The sequence below is a fragment of the Rhopalosiphum padi genome, chromosome 1 (genome assembly GCF_020882245.1).
Source record: "Rhopalosiphum padi isolate XX-2018 chromosome 1, ASM2088224v1, whole genome shotgun sequence".
Taxonomy (NCBI): Eukaryota; Metazoa; Arthropoda; class Insecta; order Hemiptera; family Aphididae; genus Rhopalosiphum; species Rhopalosiphum padi.
In genome coordinates, this window is record NC_083597.1 from 60714377 (window position 1) to 60740491 (window position 26115).

Genomic DNA, 26115 nt, shown 5'->3' on the forward strand with positions numbered 1-26115 from the left:
GTGCACATATAACGCGAAGCCTTGACTATATAAATATAATAGTACGTGGACTAGACCCAGAAATAGATTACGCTTGCAGACACGAGACCAATATTGCAAGGATTGGCAAATGCGAACATCAAACATAAAACTAATTATACAATAACAATACATATTACATAGTAACGGAATTATTATATAGATAATAATTTATATAATATTTATTGGAATATATTATAATATTGTATTATATTGTATTTAAATTTTAAATTTCAAACGTTTAAAAATATTATTTTATATTCAACACTTCCTCGTTATTATTTCATTATTTTTAATGAAATTATATTTCGTTAAATTATCTCACGAGTGTTATTTTCAATTTCCTATAAAGGATGCCAAAGTTTAATCGAGCCAATTTTTTTAATTATCAACTGGTCCAGTGTAAATCAATATTCAATTATAGATGAATAGTACATAATATTTGTTATTTTAATATGTATAAACCACGCGTCTGGGTTTGCAATCACCCACTCTTCTAGAGATAACGTCACTAGTTTATCAGTCAATTCTGCATGTCTATATGCGTTTTATTTTAATAAATTTATGTCAAAGACACCCATAAATATATCCTAGTTATGTTTTTTAGAGTGGTAGGGGGGTATGACATGATAGTCACTTAAAAAGTAAAAAGAACATATTTTTACTTAAATTTCATTATATTTACTATTATTTTTATGTTTTATGATATTATTTTTAATTAGGATATTTATGCGAATAGTGTTTTTTAATGAATAAATCCAATTATTATGGAAATAAATTGAGTAATTAAAAATCTATGTTCCAGACTCTCCGGTTACATATAATAATTTATATCTATTAATAAGTGTCTTATTATAGTTTTAATAACTAAAATTGTATCATATTTATAAATTTAATTAAGGCATTTGATAATTAGTTATGAAATAAAAAATATTTGGTTTTGATACATTGATAGTCTGATAAAAATAATTATTTCTAAGAAATTAAAAATATCTTGTCTTTAAAAAAAATATAAAAAGTTAAAAATCAACGCGACAAGAAAAGTAAACATTACACTAATGTTATGATTAATTACTTCAAATTAATTCAAATAACATAAAAAAAATTATATATGAGAACAATGTATTATCTTAAAATAATCACCTCTTATAAGATTTAAATCAATAATTAATTTTTTTGTCGCATGGAAATATTGATCAGATTAAATCCAAAAGTTATGTCAATATCGGTCTAACTCCATAAATTGCATAAGAAAACTTTTGTAAATATTATAAAAGAAACTAGGTATTTAAGGTAAGTATCTACCGGTTAGATATAATTTTCAGTTCAATAAAATATTAATGCAACTATTTTTAGACATTGCTATTACAGATTAAATTATAATTATTATAAAATACAATGACAAAAGATATTAATCTTGAAATTTCATAGTGCACCTACAATACAAAAAATAATGAACACGTGTTCATATTTATTGGATATACGTATAATGAAATGTTACTTATATTTCGTATTAATCAATAGTATTTAAATTATAATAACACTGTTTTTCTAACATTTCAAAGTAACTAAACACTAAATTAAAATTAAAATGTTGAAATTTTAGTATTGTTATAGCTGATAATTTTAAAAATGAATAGTTTCAAACAATAAAACTTCTGTACGCATCATTAATAATATGGAATCGAAATAAACGAGGGTGCAGTTCAAATAAGGGTGTGTCTCGCGCATTTTCATCTTTTGAAAACAACAACCATTGTCCTTTTCTACTTACGATTTTCCGAAGTGATTAAAAGAACAGTGACCATGTTTCAAATAAAAACGAAGGTTATTTTTTTAACGACTTTAATACTTACAATCAGTAGGACAAGAAGAATAAAGAAAATGCTACGAGTATAATCATCATTTATTATATTATTTTTTTCCTACTAAAATAATCATAAATAAATGAGTTTTTAATTACTCGTATTATTATTAAAATATTATTTTTGAAATTTTATTGTCTTAATGAACTTATCTCATATAAAGTTAACCTATTATTTTATTATTTTATACAGTGTGACAGGTGGCGAGTTATTTGAAGACATCGTAGCAAGAGAGTTCTATAGTGAAGCTGACGCATCGCATTGTATTCAGCAGATTCTGGAAAGTGTAAACCACTGCCACACAAACGGGGTAGTACACAGGGATCTAAAAGTGAGATTTTCTTTCCTACTTCATTATTTATAACTTTATGTTCTCTTCATTGTAAGTACATTGTTATATTCTAACTGTGGTATAGTGGTGCATAGAAACGAAAGACCACATGGGAATAAGTTTTTCATCCCGCTCTATTATAATCTTTTACTGTAAATCAAAAATGGAAAAGAAAATTATGCGTTTGTTGACGATTTGCAAGCTATTTATTTTTCAAAGTTTCTTCAAGTTAACAATAAATTTGATACTCCTATTTTTTTCCACGAAAAAGTCCCGTGGGCATTAACTTGTCATCTGGACAATGATGTATAATCTAGGTTAGTACTTTCTACTAAAAATACCACATATAAAATAAGTAAATTGTCACTGAGAAATGGTAATATTGCTCTTTATACGTACTATATAGGTAGTCTATAACATAGAGTTATATGATTGGAGTAAATTAAAAGAGTCTAAATTGGATTCCAAAAAGACAAATTAAATAGATATGTCTATGTGTAATGACCATTGACTATACGCGAACACGGTGAACGTGTAGGTATATAAAAATAAAAGTAGTCGTACACGAAGTATAGTATCAGTGATATATGAAGTTATTTTAGGGCAAATGTATTTAGTAATGATGTTAGTGTTGCAATATATTAGGTACTCAATTACAGTATTTAGATTAATAAGAAAGGTGGGCAAGACATTTTCTAAAGGAATTAAATATTAAAAACGAGTGGGAAATGAAAAGGTAAAATGACTATGTGTGGGTATTCGGGGTAAAATGTATATACTTATGTATTAATAATGAAGTTTTAGAATGTTGTCAAGTTTTATTAGCGTTGATGCCGAGTAGAGCTTTGAAAGTCAGTTTTTGGGCATTTTTATAGATGACCGTATGGTTTCTGGTACATTTTGTTTATGGGAAGATTCTTAATTTTCTATTGATTGTTTGAATAGTTAAAAGGGTTCGGTAAATTTCTATCCAACATTTTTTTTAAAATTCATTTATGTAAGTTAATATATAATGACAAAGTTTAAATAAATAAATAAATTATATTTCTCTATATAGAAAAAAAATAGATATGGAAATCCCTAACGTTATTTTTTTACCTTTATAATTTATGACCTAGTTTTAACGTTATATTTCAAAAGTTTTCCATTTTTTTGAGTACATTTACTAAGTATCAAATACTCTCAATAACAAATCTAGAATAATAGTATAAATATCTATAAAAAATGTACTATCCAGCTAAACTAATTTAAATAAATTAAAATACTAAATAATAATTTCAAAGCGAAATATTTGATTATAATTGTTTTACTTGTGTTGTACTAGAATTACTGGTAGAACAAAATATATGTTATCAGAATATAGATTACAAAAATAATAACAATTTGATATTATCTTACTTTTATAATACTAATTTTATATTTCAATATTAGTTTTAAATTTAAAAAAATGTGTAATTAATACCATAATTAAATTAATGTTTAAATAAGGGGTTGAAAATATAACTTAAACTATTTGATTAATAAAAAAATGTATTTTTATTTAATGTGTTTATTTAATTGTGTTCATGTTGAAAATGTAGTATCTATTCCTATCCTATAGTGTATTAGTGGCATTAGTGCCTATGTAGTTCTTTAAAAAAAATTAATTACTTTAATAAATTATGATTAAACATACTTAGCTAGAGGTAAGCATAGTACTTTTACTTATAGACCGTTTGACAACTTTAATTTTTGTTCTTTTACCATCTATTAAAATTCTTTTTTCTATAATTATCTTTTACTTATCCCGTTAACACTTTAATTTATAGTTTGTTTTAGTTAGTTGTCGAATTTTTTTATTGTTTTTACTCTTTTTATAAGTATGTACTAATTAAGTCAAAACTATAAAATTAAATTAATTATTCATACATAATTGTTGATACACTATACAATATCTAAATATCACATTGTATAATATAATTGTAGAATTAAATATTCGATTCAATTCAAATTAAACCACATGGAAGTTAGAAAATTAATACAAATCAAGAAAATTGATAAAATTACAATGCATAATTTGCATTTTAATAATCTAGTTCATCATAACAATTGAAAACATCATTACTCAAATAGAAATGAAATATCCTAATAATTAATTCTATTAATGTTGTAACGGCAATTGCTGTATGTACATTTTTTTATACAAAATTTGAAAAGTAACTAATTTTCAAAACAAAAGTTTTTATATATACTCGTATATATTTATATATTGAGAATATATTTTATAATATTAAATTTAAAAACGAAATTTAAATAAATAAAATGTATTGTATAGTGATGAATATATTGATTTTACAATGATTAGTATTTTTTTATTTTTGTGTCTGTCATCACGTTTTGGAGAAGTAATAATGCTTTAATATTTTACTTCAGCCCAATTTCTAAAAGGAAATTGAATTTAGTTGGTACTTTGGAGGGGGGGGGGTTAAAAGTAAAAAATTTCAAATAGTTTTTATGAAATATTTACGCATAACCAGTTTTCGACAAAATCGATTTTTTTATTTTGCTATAACTCAAAAAAGAATTATTGTAAATACTTAAAGTTTTCAACAAATCGTTATATTAGCATTATCTATTTACGATTGTATTTTCAAAATATTATGATTTTTTTTTAGTTATAATTAGACAATTGAAGTTTTTTTTTTTGTCAATAAAAATAATTTGGTATTCCAAAAAATCTTTAAAATTGAATACACGGTTCATTATAAGTTTTACTTATTGTAGTAAAAAAAAAATCATCACAATTTTTGTTTATAAGCGTTCAAAAGTTTGCTAAATATGTCAAAATCGTGGAAATTTGCAAGGAATTTTGAAGTTCAAAATTCATGAAATTGTTGATATTTTATACCTAAGTTTAATATGTGCCCAATACAAGGTTCTCCATAAGTTTCCCTTTAAATAACTGTAAAAAATACTCCTCAGTTTATATAGAAAAAATTTATGAGCGTATAAAATTAAAATTTTTATAAATCGCATAAAATAACGACATATCATAAAACAATTTAAGATATTTGTTGTTATTCAAAAAAGTATAAGACGCAGAAACTTGAAACTTTCACCAGTAGTTGAAATTGGCATTTTTTTACATAATTATGTAATTATTAAAACTCTTTTACTAATTTTTATGCTAGTTATAGACTTTGAAATATTTGATTTTTGTAACATTGCCGTATGGAAGTATCCAAAACCCGTCCTAAATTCTACTTGAAAAAAAAAATAACTTGTATACAAAAAAAAAAATTATTTATAAAAATTAAAATTTATGTAATTTGATATATCATAGACTGACAAATCATCTCCGTTCAGAATCGTTTTTTGTATGCAATAATGATACCTATCATTGTATTTTTTTTAATAATTTAACACATTCGTAAGAATCACCCACTCATCACCTAATGCACAGCAGAGCGCTATTAATTTGTCTACCTTTCTATTATTATTATTAAAAAATAAATAAAAATGATCTGTCCTTAATACACAGATGTGTATAATAAGTTATAGTAATAATAATATTTTCAACAATAACATGAGCATTGTGACCAGGGAACATAACCATATACTAGATACAAATCAAAAAAGTATTTAAATTCACGATACAATATTCATTAAAATTACGTATTTTGATACAAGATGCAATTGTATCTCTGATACATTATCTAAATATTAGTATCTAAGATACTTCCCAGTTCTGCCCATAAATATCCCATTTGGAATTATGTATCATATGTTAAGAAATGGTATTTTTTTTTTTTTAATATTTACGATGGCTGTTTTTGAGTCTACGTGGAGACTTATCAGGAATAGAGTTAGAGTGTATTTTTTAAATTAGGAAATTAACATCTGAATTGAATTTCATATGGAATCGTATATATTTAAATCTTGTAAGTTCAGTAACGGTATTAGAAAATATATTAAATTATTTAATTATAATAATTGTAATACATTTTAAAATATAAATTATCTAAATACATTTAAAAAATCGGTTAAAGCATAATATGTTAATTTTATTACTGTAACTGTCTTTATTCCCTAAAAATTTATCCCAAGTATGATATGAGTATATTTATTGTAATATTGTTTATTTTATTGTTGTAAAATGTATCACTTTATGTATTTAAATTTAAATAAAGTATGTTTATGATTTTGAAATACATAAAAAAACTTTCTCTTAGTGAGATATGTTTTAACTTTGTGATTATTGAAGAGACATGTTCTAAAAAACTTCATTAATTTGATGATACACGGGGTTTTATTCTTGTTTTACATCTGTATCTTAGAATAGCATGAAATCATTTCTGTTAGAATGATTTGAAATTACTTTTTATATATCATCGCTCCCATAGACCTTTCTCATTTTATTCTCTTATTCCTAAAATATATATTTTTCTATTTTATTTCCTGTCCATCAAACATAAGGATATCATTTTTTTTTTTTTTCAAATCTATATTTCGAAGAAAATAACTCAGCACATTTTTAATGATTTTATTTTATCATTGCAGCATTAAACTTACTAGATATAAACATATTATTTATAATAACAAATATAACAGTAAATATAATGGATTTTCTTAATACATTTAAGCACGCAGCACTATTTTACAATACTAAGTGTTTAGTAGCGTGATACAAGTTTCTATTGTATTCAAAAAATATTAAAAACAAGTATTCAACTTGAAATGTATACCATTTTATTACATTGATCTTAACCTGTGTGTAGAGTAATGCACAAACTCATAAAATCAATAAATTTCCAATGTCTTTATTGGCAACAAATATAATTGGTTTTTTCTTTTTATAAGTATCCCTAGTATGGATCCCATACTCTATATTTTTATATAATATATTTTAAAATATAAAATAAAATAGCAAAAAATTGAAACTTAATTAAAGATAAATTAGTTCGTATGTACAAATAAGTAAATATTTAAACATTTAAAAATTAAATGTAGAAGTATTGTACGTATACAGAAACCAAGAAATTCAAATTATTGTAGATTTAGATTTCTTTTACATAGTACATTTTTGATTAAAATTAAATTATATTGCTTTCAAAAAATACAATTTTTATAATCTAAAAAGAGATGATTTAAATTTTGAATTTATACATAAACTGAGATACTTATACCTAGAATTATTTCAAAAGACCCTACAAATAATATTTTTTAAATTACAACAAAATAACAAAAAAATTTTGTGGATAAAAAATTATTTTACATGTGAATATTCAATTTAAATAAAAATTCTTAATTTAAACACTTATAAAAAAAGATCGTGATTATAAGTTTATGATATTTATACATTTATAAAAAAAATGAAAATTTTTCAAATAATTTGTTAATTTAAAATATTTTGAATCTTATACTATATGTAGAAAATGCTGACATAAACATTAAGTGAACATTTAAGTATTTCAATTACTTATCAATTATCATATATACGTATATACAATTACACAAAAAATACACACATATACAATATACATTATTGTAAGACTAATACATTTATCGCTCCACTTATAATCTAAAAATCAATATGTATAGAAAACAATTAAAATTACAACAATTTTAAATGTCTATACAAAACTCAAAAAGAGTTGAACTGCTGAAGTATTTTATATTTATACTATATCTTTAAAATTATATTATAAATATTTTAAAAACATTTTTAATTAACTACGGTAATTTTTTGTTATAAGAACAATATAAAAATTATAAAAAAATAATTATAAAAATAATTTTGCATTATAAAAACAAAATTAATGTTTCATTAATAGTCCCGTTTAATTGTGTTTGTTTTTTTTTTTTTTAGTTTTCTCGATTATTAAAAAAATGTAATTATCATTTGTAGTGTCATAAGATACAAAAAAAATTAAAACAGCACTGTAAAATCAATATATTAATCAGAATCTAAAATTAACATTCAACAGTTAAACAAACATATTATACTCGTATACATTTACATAACTAGGTACTTATTTTTCGGCGTTTTAGCAATAAATAATAATATTTAAAATTATACACTTAATAATGGTGTACGTACTACGAATGCATCTAGATTCTAATTTTTGTTTATTATACATTTTATCACTTGCCCATCATTGCTGCTGGCACACCTCCTAAGTCCTAGTTGATAATAAACAAAAACCACCAACATGTCGTTAAACACTATAAATATTTAACCTACATAAGATACCACAACAAGATGATCTTATCCCAATCCCACTCGTGTGACAATAGTCATTATTTATATTAAAACTATAATTATATATTTTCTAGCCGGAAAATTTGTTATTGGCTAGCAAAGTCAAAGGCGCTGCGGTCAAGTTGGCCGATTTCGGATTGGCCATCGAGGTTCAGGGCGAACAACAAGCGTGGTTTGGCAAGTGAAATTATTATTTTTTATTTCGATTATAACATTTTATTGTAAGCGTCGATTTCAGGTTTTGCTGGAACTCCAGGCTATTTGTCCCCTGAAGTACTAAAGAAAGAACCATATGGAAAACCGGTCGACATATGGGCATGTGGTTAGTTAATGTAGCTATTTTGATGTATAAAAATACTTTTTAATATTTACTATTTAATTAGGTGTAATACTTTACATATTGTTGGTTGGATACCCACCGTTCTGGGACGAAGATCAACATAGATTGTACGCCCAAATCAAAGCTGGCGCTTATGATGTAAGTTATAACCTTAACACTACCTATAATAATATTTTAAAAATTAAAAATATAACTATTTCTTTTAAAATACTCATATAATTTGAAAAGTTTATTACCCAATATATTTTTTATTGTGAAAAAAAACCTATATAAATTAAATATTTTACATTGCTTAGTGCTTAGTGAACTAGACATATTAATAAATCGTAATAGTACTTCATACATTTCATCGAAATTAATAAATGTAAAAACGTTTATTAATTATTATAAATTATGACTGAAGGTTATATTTTACTGTAAGTTACAGTCTCTAACTTTTATACAACTTATACATTTAAATAATACTCTCAAGTAGTTGAAAATATAAAAATTAGCATACTGTGGAAAAATGTATACCTATAATCTGATTACGTAACAGTATTGTTTTTCAAGGAAAATCTACAAGTGTAGTAAATAATTAGTTTCTCAAAATAACAATATTAAAAACAACTTTAATTAATATTTTATCTTTTTAATGGAAGAATTTTATTATTGAGTACTGATTAAAATATTAACTTGAATGATTATAAAAATGTAACATAATATTAATTTAGTTCAATGAAGGTACCTATATTATTTTTAAATTTTAAAAAAGTAAAAATAATTTTGATCATTTCAATTAAATAACTGAGGTTTCCTTGTTTGAAAATGTAATTTGTTTTTGTATGATTTCTTAGTATCCATCGCCTGAGTGGGATACAGTTACACCAGACGCAAAAAATTTAATTAATCAAATGTTAACTGTGAACCCTGCTAAACGGGTCACAGCATCTGATGCACTCAAACACCCATGGATTTGCGTAAGTTTATTCATTTTTTAGGTTTTTATTTTCATAGATTTTTATAAATAAATGATCATGTACCCAAAGGAGGTAATCAAACCAAGAATAAACCTATTGAGGTACAGAAGGAAACCGAATCGTGAGTAATTTTATCCCAACCTGAAACTTCACTAATTCAATTGACCATCGATTATTTTATATTTCCGGTGGTGTAAAATATAAAATTCCTGTTAAATATTTTTTATTAACAAACAATGATTCGAAATTTTAAACACTTTATATATTCCACGTTTCGTTTAATATTTTCGAATAAAAATTTATTTTGTAACTAACAATTATAATGTAATATACATACGTCATGTACTATACCCGTACATTAAGCAGCTAATACTGTTTCCTTTTAAAAACTATAGTTATAAATTCAACCAAACTATGGTCATTTGCTTGAATATTCATATCTCCGATAGACCTGTCATTCCTAAAGTTATTCGTGTTATTGTTTTATGCCATGTTAATAATCGTATCGAACTTCCAATAATCAACTTATAAGAAAGGCACATTTTCTAATGGTACCACGCGGTCGTCATTTATAATACTCGTATATTGCGTGGACAATAAATTTATTGAAAACACCCCACTGTTATCCTTGTGTCTCACGTGTACAATAAACTTATAAAATATAAATACGTTCCATTTTGGATTTTTATGAACATTTTGCATGCAAACATAACATCTCGAGTATTCATAATGTAATTCTGATGGCCCGTTGTGTTTCAGTATCGTGAGAAAGTTGCTTCGGCTGTGCACAGACAGGAAACGGTCGACTGCTTGAAGAAGTTCAACGCCAGACGAAAATTAAAAGTAAATTTGAATTTTTTCCGATCATTTTGAGTGCGAACCGAATCAAACTATATTGTTACGTGTTTGTAGGGTGCCATTTTGACGACGATGTTGGCTACAAGGAACTTCTCCAGTAAGTATGATGTACACGGTAAGTGCCTCAGGAACCTCAGACCAATTACGTGTGAATGAATATAGGTGACGAAGTGATTTTTTTGTAATTCTTAGAATTGTTTTTAATTAGATACACTGAATATATATATGTGTACATAACAAGTTGGTTTGAAACACAATTTAGGTGTTTATACGAATGGGTACAGCACTGTATATAAGCTAATTTATTGGTCCTTATACCCCTACGAATGGCAGAGAAATTAATTTTTTTTTAGGGTTTTGTTTGATGTTTATGTGAAAGTAGCCAAAACAGGATTTTTACAGTTAAAAATCCTATCTACCTACCTATATACACTATTTATTTATTTATCTTTTCTATCCTAAAGATTTAACAGGTTCGTATACCTATATAATCTATTTACTACAATACTATTGGTACACGAATGCACCAATACTATAATTATATTATATTCTACATACCTTTATTTCATCCATTACCTTAGTATTGAACGCTATGTATTCATATAGGTAGTGCTACATTGAACATATTGTGTGGATATCATAAAAACAAACCATCATGTATTTGTATGAATTGGTCTGAAACATTAAAGCTACACATTTGTATCACTTACCTAACATCTCATTGTAGCTGCATGTCGTAGGTTTTATTATTAAAAATATACATACAACACTCCTAGTATAAAAATCATTAAATAAGTTTTGTACTTATACAACGCTAATGAATATAGATCAAATGTTTAAAAATAAAATTAATAAAATATTTATTTAAACATAATCTAGAATTCATATTATAAACATAATATCTACCGTATACTTTAACTGAAATAATTATAATTCCTATCACTATAAAGTAAGTTCTAAATTAAAATGATTTAATTTTTTTATTGTGTTATCGTCCATCAGATATAAACGCAGGATTACATAGTTTTTATTATTCACTCACTTATAATTGTATACAAATAGATAGAATAACTACCAACTATACTTGTATGTAATAAGTATTATCTATATTATAAATACTTAATTGTAGTATGCATATCTATATTTTCCAAATTTTAATTTATATATTATTCAACTTTTGAATTGTATTAGATACACGATATGTTTTATAAAGTATTTACACATTTTAATTTCATTATTATAATATTGACGAAAACTTATTCAAGTAATTATTTAAGACAAAGTAGGAATGAATTTGTTTTTATACATCTTATCGATTTTATTATATACTTGGTCTAGTAAAAATGTTTTACAAATGTTTAATGTTTTCATAGAAGCAAACAGAGAGGTCGAATCCCAAAGGGACCTTTTCCAATCTACTCCTGTATAATAGTACAATATAACACGAGTATGAATATGGTATTATTTAGTAGTATTTAATGTCTTTTGTCATGGCATAAATAAACATATTTTTGTATCTGCACAAGATGTCTATACTTATTTGGTTAGTTTGAATAAAAAAAAGTTCCTTATAATTAATTTTATTAATTTAACTGTATTTTAAATTTCCAATTAATACTAGTTTGTATTTAATATAATATATTGCATCTAGATACATCCAGAGTATTTATAAACACATTATATAGTACTATGTAAAAACTACGTACTATGTATTGTTATAAAATAACAATTATTCTAACTAAAATTATTTATTTCTTCACACGAATTTCGCGCAGTTCTATTGTTGGTATACGACTAATGACTATACGAGTATAATATGTTCCTACACTTTACATTTGTTAATTATTTTAATAAGATATTGATGAATTATATTAGATTTAGTATATTTATTTACTAAGAATTGCTAGTTTTTAATCTGATATAATATGTAATAATATGATGTATTAATTCATTGCAAACGCACAACTCCTTGTTTCTGATAGAACTTACACATACCTTGAAATAGAAATGATGTTTGTCATGCGATAGTTTCCTAACATTATGTTAAAATATTTATGAGAATTATATAAACTGTATTCATACACAATATATAGACAACATCTCAAATACAAAAACACTAACAAGTGACAATGGTACAATAATTAGGGTAGAAAAGCTAAAAGTAAAAAAACACAATATCATGCACTTCGAACTAAATTTTTTTTTTTTATCAGCAATTTTGAATGTAAATAAATAACAAATATTAAAATAATTTTCAAACAATTAACAGTATCCAAATACAGTTGTTATAATAACACGATAACATGATATTATACATGTTTTCTAAATCAACAGAAATCGGTTTTTGGAACGATCGTAGTAAGACGAGAGAGTGAAGTGTGACCACATTATTTATTTTTAGTTATTACAATATATGTGTATCTGATAAAATTATTATTTCAATAACTTTAAAATTAAAAGGCTGAGGTTCTATACGAGGCGCTTACTATTGATATCGATACAAATAATAAACATGCCTACAATGTTATTACCTATGATTTGATGAATATAAAAAAAAATAATCTGTTGAGCATTAAATAATTAATGTTGACAAATTTTTATGTTCATCAGTCTAATCACAACACATAAAAAATTATTTTTACCTTTCATCATTTGTTTTGTTTTTTGTGATTTTATTTGTTTTTGTTCACTCTTCCCTGTACTCTTCGCGAATATTCTCTAAATGCACTACACTTCTATACCTTCTTCAAAATCTACCATAAAATTTTCCGGAACAGGAAGTGGTAAGACTGTATCTATATCTATAACAAATATTTATATTTTTGTTCCAATTTACATTAACATTTTTGTGGACGTCATTGTTTTGGCATTAAAAGTCATTTTTGGGCATTTGCTTTAATTTTATTTATTACTCTAGATAAACTATAGACGTTGTATATTTTTTATATTTCTTAAATTTAATTCTAACACACTTTGCAGGGTTGTTGTTGAAAGTGGGAAAAGTTTTTAGCTCTTCCACTAACTATTTTTGTTATGCTTATCCATAACGCATGTTTAATACAATAATATAAATATGAAGCTTATTTTTTTATAAAAGCACGAACTGTACTTTATACTAATTCAATTTCAGTATAATAATGGTATATAATTATGGAATGTTTATTCGTGAATAAAAGTATGCACGTTGAATTATTTTTTCTATTGAATTTCAATAGTATTATTTTGCTGGAATATTACTAACTTTGATGACTTTGATTAGAGTTATGATGATTATAACTTAACTATAGATAAAATTAAATTAAATTTATAATAATTAGTATATAATAATTTAAATCAATGATTTCAATACTTTTATGAGGTTTAATAAAGCCAACTATAGTAATTAATGTAATTTTACAAATAAAGTTCTTAATTTATAACAAAAAAAAAAAAAATGTTTTTTTATAATTCATTTTATAATTTGAAAAATTTAAATTAATACATTATTATTAATTTATAGTAACTTATTTTTATATTAAATAAAATTATGTTTGCACTTTTCGTTTATAATGATTTTAGCAAGTTCTGTAAAATTTATAATTATGCTCGTGAACAATTGTTTGCAATTTTGAATTTACTTATTTATATGTTTATTTTTTCATATAAATAATAATAACTTTTTTAACATCTATTAGAATAAATTGTATTTTAAAAATTTTGAATTCTTTAAAATTGAATTAATTAGCGTACCTTTATTCTAAATATTGAGTTGAAAACCAGAATAATAAATAACAATTTAATTTAAAAAATATTATGATACATCAAAATCTAATAAATAGTGTAAAAACTAAAAAGGGATTCGCCGACCATTTTCATTCCATTTTTACTTTAATAATTTAGTTATTTAAAATCTGATTTTTAGAAGATTTAAATATACTTAAGACTATCTTTAAATAATTCTAGCACTACTTAAGAAGTTTTTTGTAGACATTTTCAAATGAGAATTCTCTTTTTCTACTGTAAATAATTTAGTGGGTAATTTTTCTAAAAATGTTGGTGTATCTTATCAACATTTTATCTAAATAATTTACTGTAAAAAAGAAGAGTTTTCGTTTGTAAAACAGAAGTTTATTCACTTCAGAACACTCCTTAAGTGGTCGAAAAAAGTTCAAGAACTTTCAATCATGGTTTTTGAGTATATTTAAAAATTCAAATTTGAATACATTCATGATTAAAAGAAAAATTGGGTTAGCAAACCATCTAGTATATTATAAATTACATATTATTATTATACTATAATCTGCTTAAATTGCTTAAGTTATCTCTAAATCATTTACTTGTAATTTTTATATTTTATTACAATCATATAATTTTATTTTATTAAAAATATATTACAAATTCTGATACAAAATGGTTTTCAACTTGATTATACACTATATAATATAAATATATTTTATTGTATTATATTGTACTAGAAATTCGTTTTTATTCTATTAGATGTTTTAATTACTATCTAATTGGCTTTTTAATTAATATTTTATAAATAAATTACATTAAATGTACCACGATATTTATCATTTATATTGTTTGTCAGGTCGCAGTATTGTAACTAACAAAAAAGGAGATGGTTCTCAAGTAAAAGAATCAACTGAGAGCAATACAACATTGGAAGACGATGATGTTAGAGGTAAGTGAAAATAAATAAAACATAAACTATGATAAAATCTGTATTAGATTTTAAAAATTTAAACATTATGGTGTTTTTAAAACTGTACCATTACCATAATATTGTATTACACGTCTATATATTTAAATTACTCGTGTTTTAAATTTATAATATTTTAATATTAAATAAATTGCATGTGTTCACATTTAATAAACAAACATACTCGTGATGTTAGAAATATTAATAAAAATCTAAATAAGCCTATTTAAACGAAGACACATCAATAATATACTTACATCGTCTTAAATAATAATTAATATTTTAATGCTCTCTATTTAAACGGTATAATAATAAATAGCTAATTTCTTATTTTTTTCAAAACTTTGCACTACCAAGTAATATAATATATTATACATTAAACATATTCATATAAAATATTATGAGTAACTATATGATACACATTTATAATAATATTATGTAAGTATGTATATATATTATTAATTATTATAATTCGTGCATAAAATATCTAAGAAAAAAATAATATTTTTTTACGCATAAGAAACGCGAATACCGTTATAATACTTTGTAATTAAAAAATAATAATTATTAGTCAACCTGAAATACAATATCATCCCTGTAAATAAATATATAATATATATATATATATTATCATAATCTTAAACTGCTTGCTTGTGTAAATAAGAGCAGAGTGACGCTTACACTCTTAGGAACACCCTTTAAAATATTAGCAAAGTCGTCGCGTGGACACACATATTATATTATTATTATTATTATTATTATTATTATTATTATCATCATTACACAATCGCGAATAATCTCGAATGCATATTTATGACGTATAACAATGGACCACCGACGTTCGATATATGGCTATAATAATATTCTCTTATAATAAAAACACCATATAATATCATCACATAAAATAATATACATATAATAATATAATATGACATTTAGAAACCCTGTGTAGGAGGTTTTTTGTTGGTTTTTCTTTACTATTATTTATTTATTTTTTTTTTTTTTGTTATTCTCGTTTTGTGTATATTATGCATGCGTAGGGAATACTACCCCCGTGACGTGTTTGAAACCCTGTTCTGTAAACACATTTCACTATCCTAACATAAAAAAACACAAACAAACAAACGTACAAACAAATAACAAAAAAAATCGTATACAACCGTGTTACCAATTTGTCACGACTCCAATGTGAAAAGTGTGTTTTTCTCTTAGAGGACAAAAAAGGGACTGTGGACCGGAGCTCTACAGTAATTGCCAAAGATGCGGAAGGTAAATATCAACAATGATAAAACCAACCTTTATATAATATTATATTCACAAAAACAATATGAACGCGGAAACGTGAAAGTTTTGTTCTTATTTACAAGTTAAGAATAGTCGAGTTATTTCATGCTGAGAGTATGATAAATTACATTGTATAGTAATCAACTATACTTATATTGTTTACCGAAGTATTATTATTTAATTTGGAGTTAACATACTAATATATAGCTAGTTGATATTTTCCGCTTTCACGTCGATTTATATGGATATAGTATATTCCATAAATCCAGTAACAGCTAAGGATTTCGGCGACTAATCAATTTCTTTAAATACAGTTTCTCCAAGAGTAATTATATTAATAGAAAAATTCCAATTTAATGACAATTTCCATTTTTTAACCAAAATTCAACATTTTATTTTACTTAGAATTAACAGTTTGAAATTTTGAAATTAACCATCTTGTTAACTATTTTTAAAAAAAAATATTAAAACTGAATAAAAATTAAGCAAGTTATGTTTTGGACGATTTTAAAAGTATTAAACTACAGGTTTATTCAAATTTAGAAAATATTATTATTTTAATGTTATAATTACAATTTACAATACACAATTATTCTAAAATTAAATAAATTTTAAATTAACTTCAAATATATTTACAAAAAATTTAATATTTTTAGTATTTTTATTAAATAGTAAGAGTTACAATTGAGGTTTTGTTTAGATAAATACTACAGGTTTTTATATTTTACTAATTTGTAGGCAAATTTAAAAGAATAAAAAATAAAAACCAGTTATAAATTACAATTTTTACTTAATTCTAATCATTTTTTTTTTTTTTATTAACTTCTGAAAAAAGATTTACAAAATATTTATTTTGAAAGTTTCTAAAGTTAATTCCGAGAAAACTAATTTCGAAATTTTTATCAAATTAGAATTTTTCTATAGACAATTTAAGACTTGGAAATTTGCATTATGAAAATTGATATGCATCCGGAATACCTTATGGTTTCGATGGACTTTTGGGATAAACTGTATATATATTATATATATATATATTATAAACAGATGTCATAATATAATATGTATATATGTTATAACATAAACCTAGCTTTAATACAAACATAACGTAATATGTATAATATACTATTGTTTGCTAATACCGTTATAATAAGATCATTAAATAATTTTTAACTGTTTATTTTATTGTGTATGCATTGTTTTATCGTTCATCAATATAAATATATAACAAAACTATATCATTTGTTTATGTCTTATTCGTCATAATATTGATATTTTACATTTTTATAATTTGTATCTGAAGAATATTCACAATTTATATGTATATATACATTTAATACTTACAATTAGATTCAGATAAGGGAGAAATCATTTTTTTATCTATACTTAATCTACAAGTATTTTTAAGTGAGCGGAAGTGATATGGTGGTAGAGATTTTTTAAAACGAGTTGGAGAAAATTTATTGTGATATTATTTATTGCATTCTTTTGAATATTTAATTTTAATTGAAATTTTTTTAACGTTTATTACTTACCTATCATTTCAATGTTATAAATGTTATAATCATTACGGAGTTTTGAGTAAATACATAAATGATACTTGCTAAGTGTAATATACGTCTAGAACATTAGGATAATATGAATTTGCGGAATTTAAGATTTTTTTCATAACCACAAATTTGAATCACCTAAGGCCTATTGATCTTAAAGAAGGATTTTATTAAATATTTACTTTATGCTTTGTATATTAATGTCTCTTTTGTGTCCGTACTTCCAGAACCAGTAATCGCTTCTGCCACAGAGTTTAAATCCCATCCAACTCACATAACATTATATATTATAGTATGTAATTGTTTAGGGAACGTCAGCACGCCACCACCGTCACCGGCGTTGTCGTCCTCTTCCGTCGGTAGCGTGCTGGGTTGCTTCAAGAGTTCCTCGTCCACGTCTTTCGGGTCCAAGACAAATAATAAACTGTCGATAATCGTCGCCGCCAACCCCCAAAATGTCTTAACTCAAGGTTAGAAAAAGAATTCGATGTTTCGTTTAAATATACGCTTGATTTCTTTTCCGGTTGTATTTTATAACACATTAATCAATAACAAACTGTGTGCCACTTAAATGCATTTGATATAATATACAAATATATATTTATACATTAGGTACTGTCTTAATGATAAACTTATTTTTTAATGTAACAATAACACATAATCAGTATGGCCCGTCGAGGTCAGGTTTACATTTTCGTAGTTCAGAAGTAATATGCGGCCGTAATGTTTCGTTGTATTAACATTAATCGAATAACGTGATTTCCTATAGTCACACAACGTGTGTGCATAAAACCATTTTCAGGTTTGTCAAAGATTTTTTTTAAATTATTTACCTACTATCTTCTAATGATACACAACAATATCGAACCAATTTTACTGATATCGATGTGACTAATTTAAAAAAAAATACATCGATATTCGATTTAATTTCATTACAGTTTCTATTTTCTATTTATTTAAGCTTTAACAGTTCCCACTCCAACTTCTCTAAAAAAAATACTGATGGCACATAGTGCAAATCAGATAAAGAGAAAGTTGAATTATTTTCCTATTTTTCAGAAGTTTTCAGAAGTTGGATCCTTTATAAAATAAAAATTATTCTACCTCCTCTCTACTGTTTATTTTTTAAATTATATCTTGAAAATCGTTTTTTTTGCACACAAAAGTTGGCACCAAATTTTCAAATTTGGCTCCAACCCTAGCCGGGGTTCCCCAAGGAGCCATTTCTTCCACTTTATTGTTTAATATATACACAGCCAATCAACAAACCACTCTTCATATTTCAGTAGCTGACTTCACTGACGATAAAGTCATAAACACTTCAGACAAAAATCTACTCTCTGCCAGCCAACAGTTAAAAAATCATTTAAATCTCCTTGCTGACTAGTATTCCAAATACAGAATACAAATAAAAAATGAAAAATCTTTTCATAGAACTTTCACTCTCAGCAAAATTATAACACTTACAGTTTATTTAAACAGTAAAACCGTTCCATATATTAATGGCAAATACTTGGGCCTGACACTAGACAAAGGATTTTGTGGGCTAAACATATTAAACAAAAATGACTCATACTAAAGTACAGACAAAGAGCACTCTGCATCTCTCCCACTTATAAAAAAACAATCAAAAATCAATGTAATTTCTACTATACAAAACCTTTCTTAAGCGAATTTGGTTAAACAGTATCAATTGTAGATAGTAGCAAAAAAATCAAATATCTGCAAAGTCCAATTATTGCAATCGACTTAATTACAAATCATTAATTATGCCTCATCATACTTTCAAATCACATCTTATACTCAGACTTAAAAATTACCGCAACTGTTGGGTTATATATTTATAAGTTCTTTGCATGGCGCTATATGTTGTATGTAAAAGTAAAAAATTCTTAGTACTTTTTAAAATAATTGTAAAGAAAAAATAAAGAAAAAAATGAAACTTTTATGCAAAATTAGTAAATAAATAATTGTATATATTTTAAACTTTCACAAAATATTTATAATAAATAAAATAAAATAATTAGAATTGTCTTTACATGGTATAATTTGCAAAATATTTTGACATTTTTGAGTTATTTATAGATATTTGGAGTTTTCAATTTTTTGTGAATAAAAAACTAAAAATTTTATACATAGCTTCTCATAGATTTTTTAGAATTTACTTATATCAATATAAATTTATCATAAAAAATATGAAATATACTAGTACTTACAGCGGTTTTTAACCTTTTTAGTTGCGCGGACTACCAATTTTGTAAAAAAAATCTTTAAATCCCACTAATGACTAATAGCAAGCACACCTATATACGTATGTATATAATAAATATAATATTATTAGGTACCTATATGATAAAAATATATAATAATATTATTTTAAATATTTACGTTTGTAATTTTAATATTATATGGTCTACGGTCCAGTTCCACGCTGCCCGCAGTCTATTGGTTGGGAACCACTGTACTATAGTAATATATTATATTGACAAACCGTCTTCGTCCAGAATTGTTTTTCGTATTCAATGATTTATCATTGAATTTAAATTTAACACATACTGTACAGTAACTTACTCCTCAATGATGGGGTACGCACGACACTTACTTTAGAGCTGAACAGATGCCTACTTTCCTCCTTTTTTTTTATCTTTAACCACTGGGTTTGTATGTTTAGAAGAATTTATTTGGTTTACGTGTATTGACAATAAAGTAATTTTTTTACTAAATACTTACAAATTTTACATGATTTGATATAGAAACCTATTTATAATATTATTCAGAACATTAGTAGGTACGTTACACATATTGAAAATGGTGTAGGATAAGTGTTAAGCTTTATATTTTGGACTCAAAAACACTTAATATTTCTAAATAATATTTTGTTCTATACTACAGTATATGTATATAATATACGGGTAGTAAATGGCAATTATTGTGGTTAATAGTTTCTACCAATTCCTTGTTTTTTTAATGAAAAAAATAAAAATAAAAAGGTCGTAGGTAGTAGGATTATTTTACAATATTACAAATTGTAGGTTGTGCTATTTATCAATAATTGCATTAGTAGTTAAGAACTCCGTGAAAAAAATTATATTATTCATTACTTTAGAAAATGTATTTATTTTATTTTATTGTATTAGAATTAACATTAATCAGCTTCTTACAATATAGCATAATAATTTAAATACAGTATATTATAAGAGAATAACAATTGTGTAACTTAAGACTAAACTCAGTCAAATTGAGAGATATTAAAAATAAAATATGTTACGATTTATGGTAAGGATGGGAAAAATAAAAAGTGAGCCTTTATATAATATTAAAATAAGTTTTTATTGCGCATCATTTTTGAAAGTGGAATATCCCTAAAAAGTTATATTTATCGATAAGGTGGTAAAAAGAACCCTGAAGTCGAGTATTATTAGGAATACGAAAATAAAGTAATTCAAGAGCATCTACTCGACCCTCAATCAGGCCATGAATGAAATTTAAACCGAATTTATCACGCCTAGCTAAAAAGAAATTGAGTTTAAAAGCTTATATAATAGACTTGTAATCATGATATAGTCAAGGGATACTGAGGAGAAAACAATTTTGCACACTTTAATCTAGCGAATTTCAGTGACATTATATAATGACCAGATAACGGCCCCATATTCAAGAACCAATCGGACTACGGCATGAAGTCCTGAAATTAGTTAACGTGCTGAACAGATAGTCCGTCAAGTTTGCAGTCAAAAGACGAAGGATATATCTCATCTAATACGATAAAAATGCATTACTTTACAATTGATAATATTAAGAGATAAATTAAAGGTATTACACAAGCTAGTGAAGTTATCAAGGATATTTTGGAAAGTGAAGTAATCATTGAATGAGGATATCGTATTAAAAATTTAGAATCGTTGGTAAAAAGGAGAATACGACGAGGAGAAACAGCTGAGTGTATGGTGTTAATAAAAATATCAAATAATAGGGGAACTAAGTGGTTACCTTGGGGAACTCCATAGTATATATGACGATCGCAATAGATTGGATAACTTACCGATTAAGCTTACAAATTGTCGACGCTCGCTAAGATAGAATCTAATTCATGATAAGAGTGGTTCACAAACACTACATCTGTCAAAAACATAAAAAAGAGGCCTATAATCTGTAGAGTTGAACGCTTTAGAAAATTTGGTGTATGTTACATCGGCTTGATTACCTAACTCAAACACCACATGAATAAAAGAGACAAAATCAACAAGACTGGTCGCAGTCGAGTAACAAGGACAGAACCCATGTTGATCAATTGATATAGTTGAAAAAAGGTTTACTCGATTCTTTTATGTACAATAGTAACAACTTACCAAGGAAAGGTAGGCCAGTAATGGGTCTGTAGTTGGCAACTTCGGTCAAATTCCTGAGACTTTAAGATAGACACAACTAGTTTTGCAGGTAAACGGGAAGACACCTTCAACAAATTACTTGTTAAAAAATAAGTTAACTGGTAAACTGAGAGTGGCATGACAGCGATACAATAGAAGAGTAGAAATACCATCCGGGCCAGAACCACGAGTATTTTATGGGGACTTATCATACTGAAATAAATTATAATAAATTATACTTATCTGTATCTGTATATTATTTATACCAACCGTACATTGTACAATGTACATGTCTATGAATTTGCAACGAGTCTACGAAAGTTTCATACAAGTCTACTAATCATGTAGATATAGAAATTTTGAACTTTGACCCATATGTAAAGGTCACGACTGTTATATAGTCGTTTTTATGTCGTTAGGCTTATTGTTGTTTTCTGGTAGCTCGGTCTATATACCTATATATATATATATTGTTTTTTTTTGGTCATACTTAAAAAAAAACTACAAAATATGATAATATGGCGATAAATATAATGTATATTTACAAAGGTACAATAATATAATGGATAGACACGGGCGAACACAAACGACCAATCATATGGAATGGAATGTCAGTGTGTAGGTATGATGGTGGGTGGGTTGACATTATTACTAATATACAAACCTTTACACTGATAACACATTTATGTATACAAATGTGTTTCACGTGAAAGTTCTGAGAGCGACCGTTCCATGCACTAGAGTACATAGTTAATAAAATATGATATATTATATTGTATAAGTAGGTCTATCGTATATAGGAAAGACGTGTCATTTTTTTATAAGTTGCGCAGCAATAGCGACATTTTGACGTTAAAACACGTGTAAAATAACGAAACAAAAAACGTTTGCACAGTTGTTTTAATTTTATACATACAACACGTTACACTCGCTATTTAACTATTATAATGCTATACTTATACTGTTTAATGTTTTACCACTACTTTATGCACATGATATAAATTATATATCCTGTGTAACCCACGTTTTATTATTTTCTCAATCAATGTCCTTTTTTTGCTCATTAATCATTACCGTCGTTCGTGGAATGAATTCCGCGGAATCGTTATCGCTTTATAATATATTTATCGTCGTCTAAACGTCTTAAAATCGAGGTATCATATTAATATCATCGTCGTCATTTTCGTATAAGTGTTTTCCTAGATGTATCATTTTTCGCGAACAATCATATCGTCGTTCCGGTCACTACCGCCGCCGTAGTGTTTTCAATTCCGTTCTCGAGTAAAGTACCTATAATACGCATCACATACCTTCTTAAATACGCTCCAGTCACCATCTTCTGTTGCGGTTATTGATACATCGTTTGTGACCACGTTCCTGGTGAGTTGCCTACCTAAAATACACGTACATTTGTTTACCATAGTATCACAATTTTAAATCATTTTATGCGAAATTTCACAAATGTATTCTTTAGACAACCTTATATGTGTATATTATATAATATAATAATATACATTTTCTATATACCTATATATATACATGCAACTTATCATAATAGCATAGTTATACTTAAATAGCCGTATTGCCACGTCGTGTAGCCCCACTCCTACATCACATCCCCCATCACCCCCTCCGTAGTATGGTGTTGTGCTTTTGCAGTAACTGTTCCGACGAACCCGCCGTAGAACGTTTGGAACCCGGTAATTCGATGGAATCGTTCGTATCGGAAAACGCTTGTAAGTATATGAAGAAAATAACCGTTTATACATGTATAAACCTATATAGGTACCTTAATTTAAAATAAAATATAATATCGACTATATTATATTGTAATGAATATATTTGCCTATATTATGCGTGAAGTAATTATTATTTTACTATGTACCTATGATACAACACGTATTTTCTCGGTCTATTTTTCATAGTTATCGTATGGTTTTTATAACAGCTAGGTATTACATTTATAATACTACATCATTCCCATTAATAAGTCATTGATATTCATTATAATTTATAACTTATACAGATTGTGTGTACCTGTAATTTGGCTCATGATAATGTGATTTCTTGTTTTAATCGACAACTCACTTATATATTTAAACACTTAATATAATATTATGTTGTATATTGTTGATGTAATATTTTTTCATAACTCTTGGAAACCCTTTTTCGTTTCTTGTTATCAAATCTATAAACAATGAGGTTAAAGTGTTTATGAATTTTATACAGTCGAAATATAAAAGTAATAATAGCAAAATACGAGTGAAAAAATGATTACGATTTATGTTTATACCTATGCATATGTATGCAATATAATTTCCCCTACGTATACGCTTAACGTGCATCCTACATCCATTTGCACACAACATCTAACGACATATGTATATCTATCCTACCAATGTATTCTATAAATAAGTAGTTTTTATTTGTAATTATTATCAATTAGTAATTAATTTACTAATCATCGTTATCGTTCAATTCGCTGTGGTAGGTAGGCAGGTAAAGTATATATTATAATTAGGGCTGAGAATTTGATAACCTAAAAAAACTAAAAATAACACACTAACACACTAAAAATTTAAAATGATACCTACACTTATAAAATGTACTAAAAGACTACATTTACGGAAAAAATATTAGGTGAACAAAAACTTTTAAGTTTAATATGCATTGTACATAGTAATTTATTACTTTTAATATTTAATATGATATAATTTGAGAAATATTGACTTTATAACGATGAATTCTGTTTATTTACGATCAGTGGTTGTGAAAGTATTTGGTACTCATGTTAGGTTACTTTGTGCTTCTATGTTGTTCCATATCAATTTATATTAGTTATGTGGAATTTCAAATACTAGATTAATTTTAATTGTATAAAATATGTTTCTTGTTTAATATATTTAATTAATTAATACATTGATAGTAGAATATATATAAAAAAAATTTTGGTTAAAATCTTGAAATGACATTTTTGAACTTTAATTTTTTTCTTGTTTAAAAAAAATCTAAAAAAATAAATATTTATTATACAAAATAAAAATTAGTAGGTATTTAACAAAACATGAAATAAATTTGTACCGTAACGAGCACCGTACCGCTGTAGAAATAATTAAAAAGTACATTGAAATCGCAGCCCTAATTTATAATAATCAATAATTTTCAACAGTGTATTAATTATACCACGTATGTATCATCCTAATTATCACTCGAATCCCGCTGCAATAGACGACCCAATAAAACAATGCATATACACGTAAAATAACCGAATTTCTCGATATAGAAACATAGAACAAAAATATGATTAATGTATTTATAGATTATAACAATAATATTATACAATATATATAATATACGTATATATAGGATGAAACACGCATTTTTATTATATAGTGCGTGTTTTCCTATTTTTTCTTTTTTCTTTTTTCTGTTTCTCATATCTATATCGGTTTTCGTTTTTTGCATTTCTTTTTTTCTTTTTATGTTTTATTTTCACACATTTTCACTAAGACGTGAGGATTGTCTGTCCCAACAAGACATTCTCGCAGCACTCGACTAACTCTTGCGGTTCAGGTGAGTTCAAACAACTACAAATACAAATCTAGATAGTATTTTATATTC

The 26115-nt window shown here is 25.4% G+C and overlaps 1 protein-coding gene across 16 annotated transcripts in view; it reads left to right on the forward strand.

The window, feature by feature from the left end:
- LOC132918586 (calcium/calmodulin-dependent protein kinase type II alpha chain) overlaps positions 1-26115 on the forward strand; it is a 51233-nt gene that overhangs the window by 20614 nt on the left and 4504 nt on the right. For 2 of the 16 annotated variants that reach the window (XM_060979898.1, XM_060979899.1), the window contains exons 5-14: positions 2076-2214; positions 8530-8632; positions 8694-8777; positions 8839-8933; positions 9632-9754; positions 10514-10597; positions 10667-10727; positions 15186-15278; positions 16509-16565; positions 18436-18597. In XM_060979898.1, the coding sequence (XP_060835881.1) occupies positions 2076-2214; positions 8530-8632; positions 8694-8777; positions 8839-8933; positions 9632-9754; positions 10514-10597; positions 10667-10727; positions 15186-15278; positions 16509-16565; positions 18436-18597 (1001 nt within the window). Of the gene's footprint in view, positions 1-2075; positions 2215-8529; positions 8633-8693; positions 8778-8838; positions 8934-9631; positions 9755-10513; positions 10598-10666; positions 10728-15185; positions 15279-16508; positions 16566-18435; positions 18598-26004; positions 26068-26115 lie in introns of all 16 variants that reach the window. The other 14 variants (XM_060979903.1, XM_060979904.1, XM_060979906.1 and 11 more) reach the window with 9 other exon arrangements.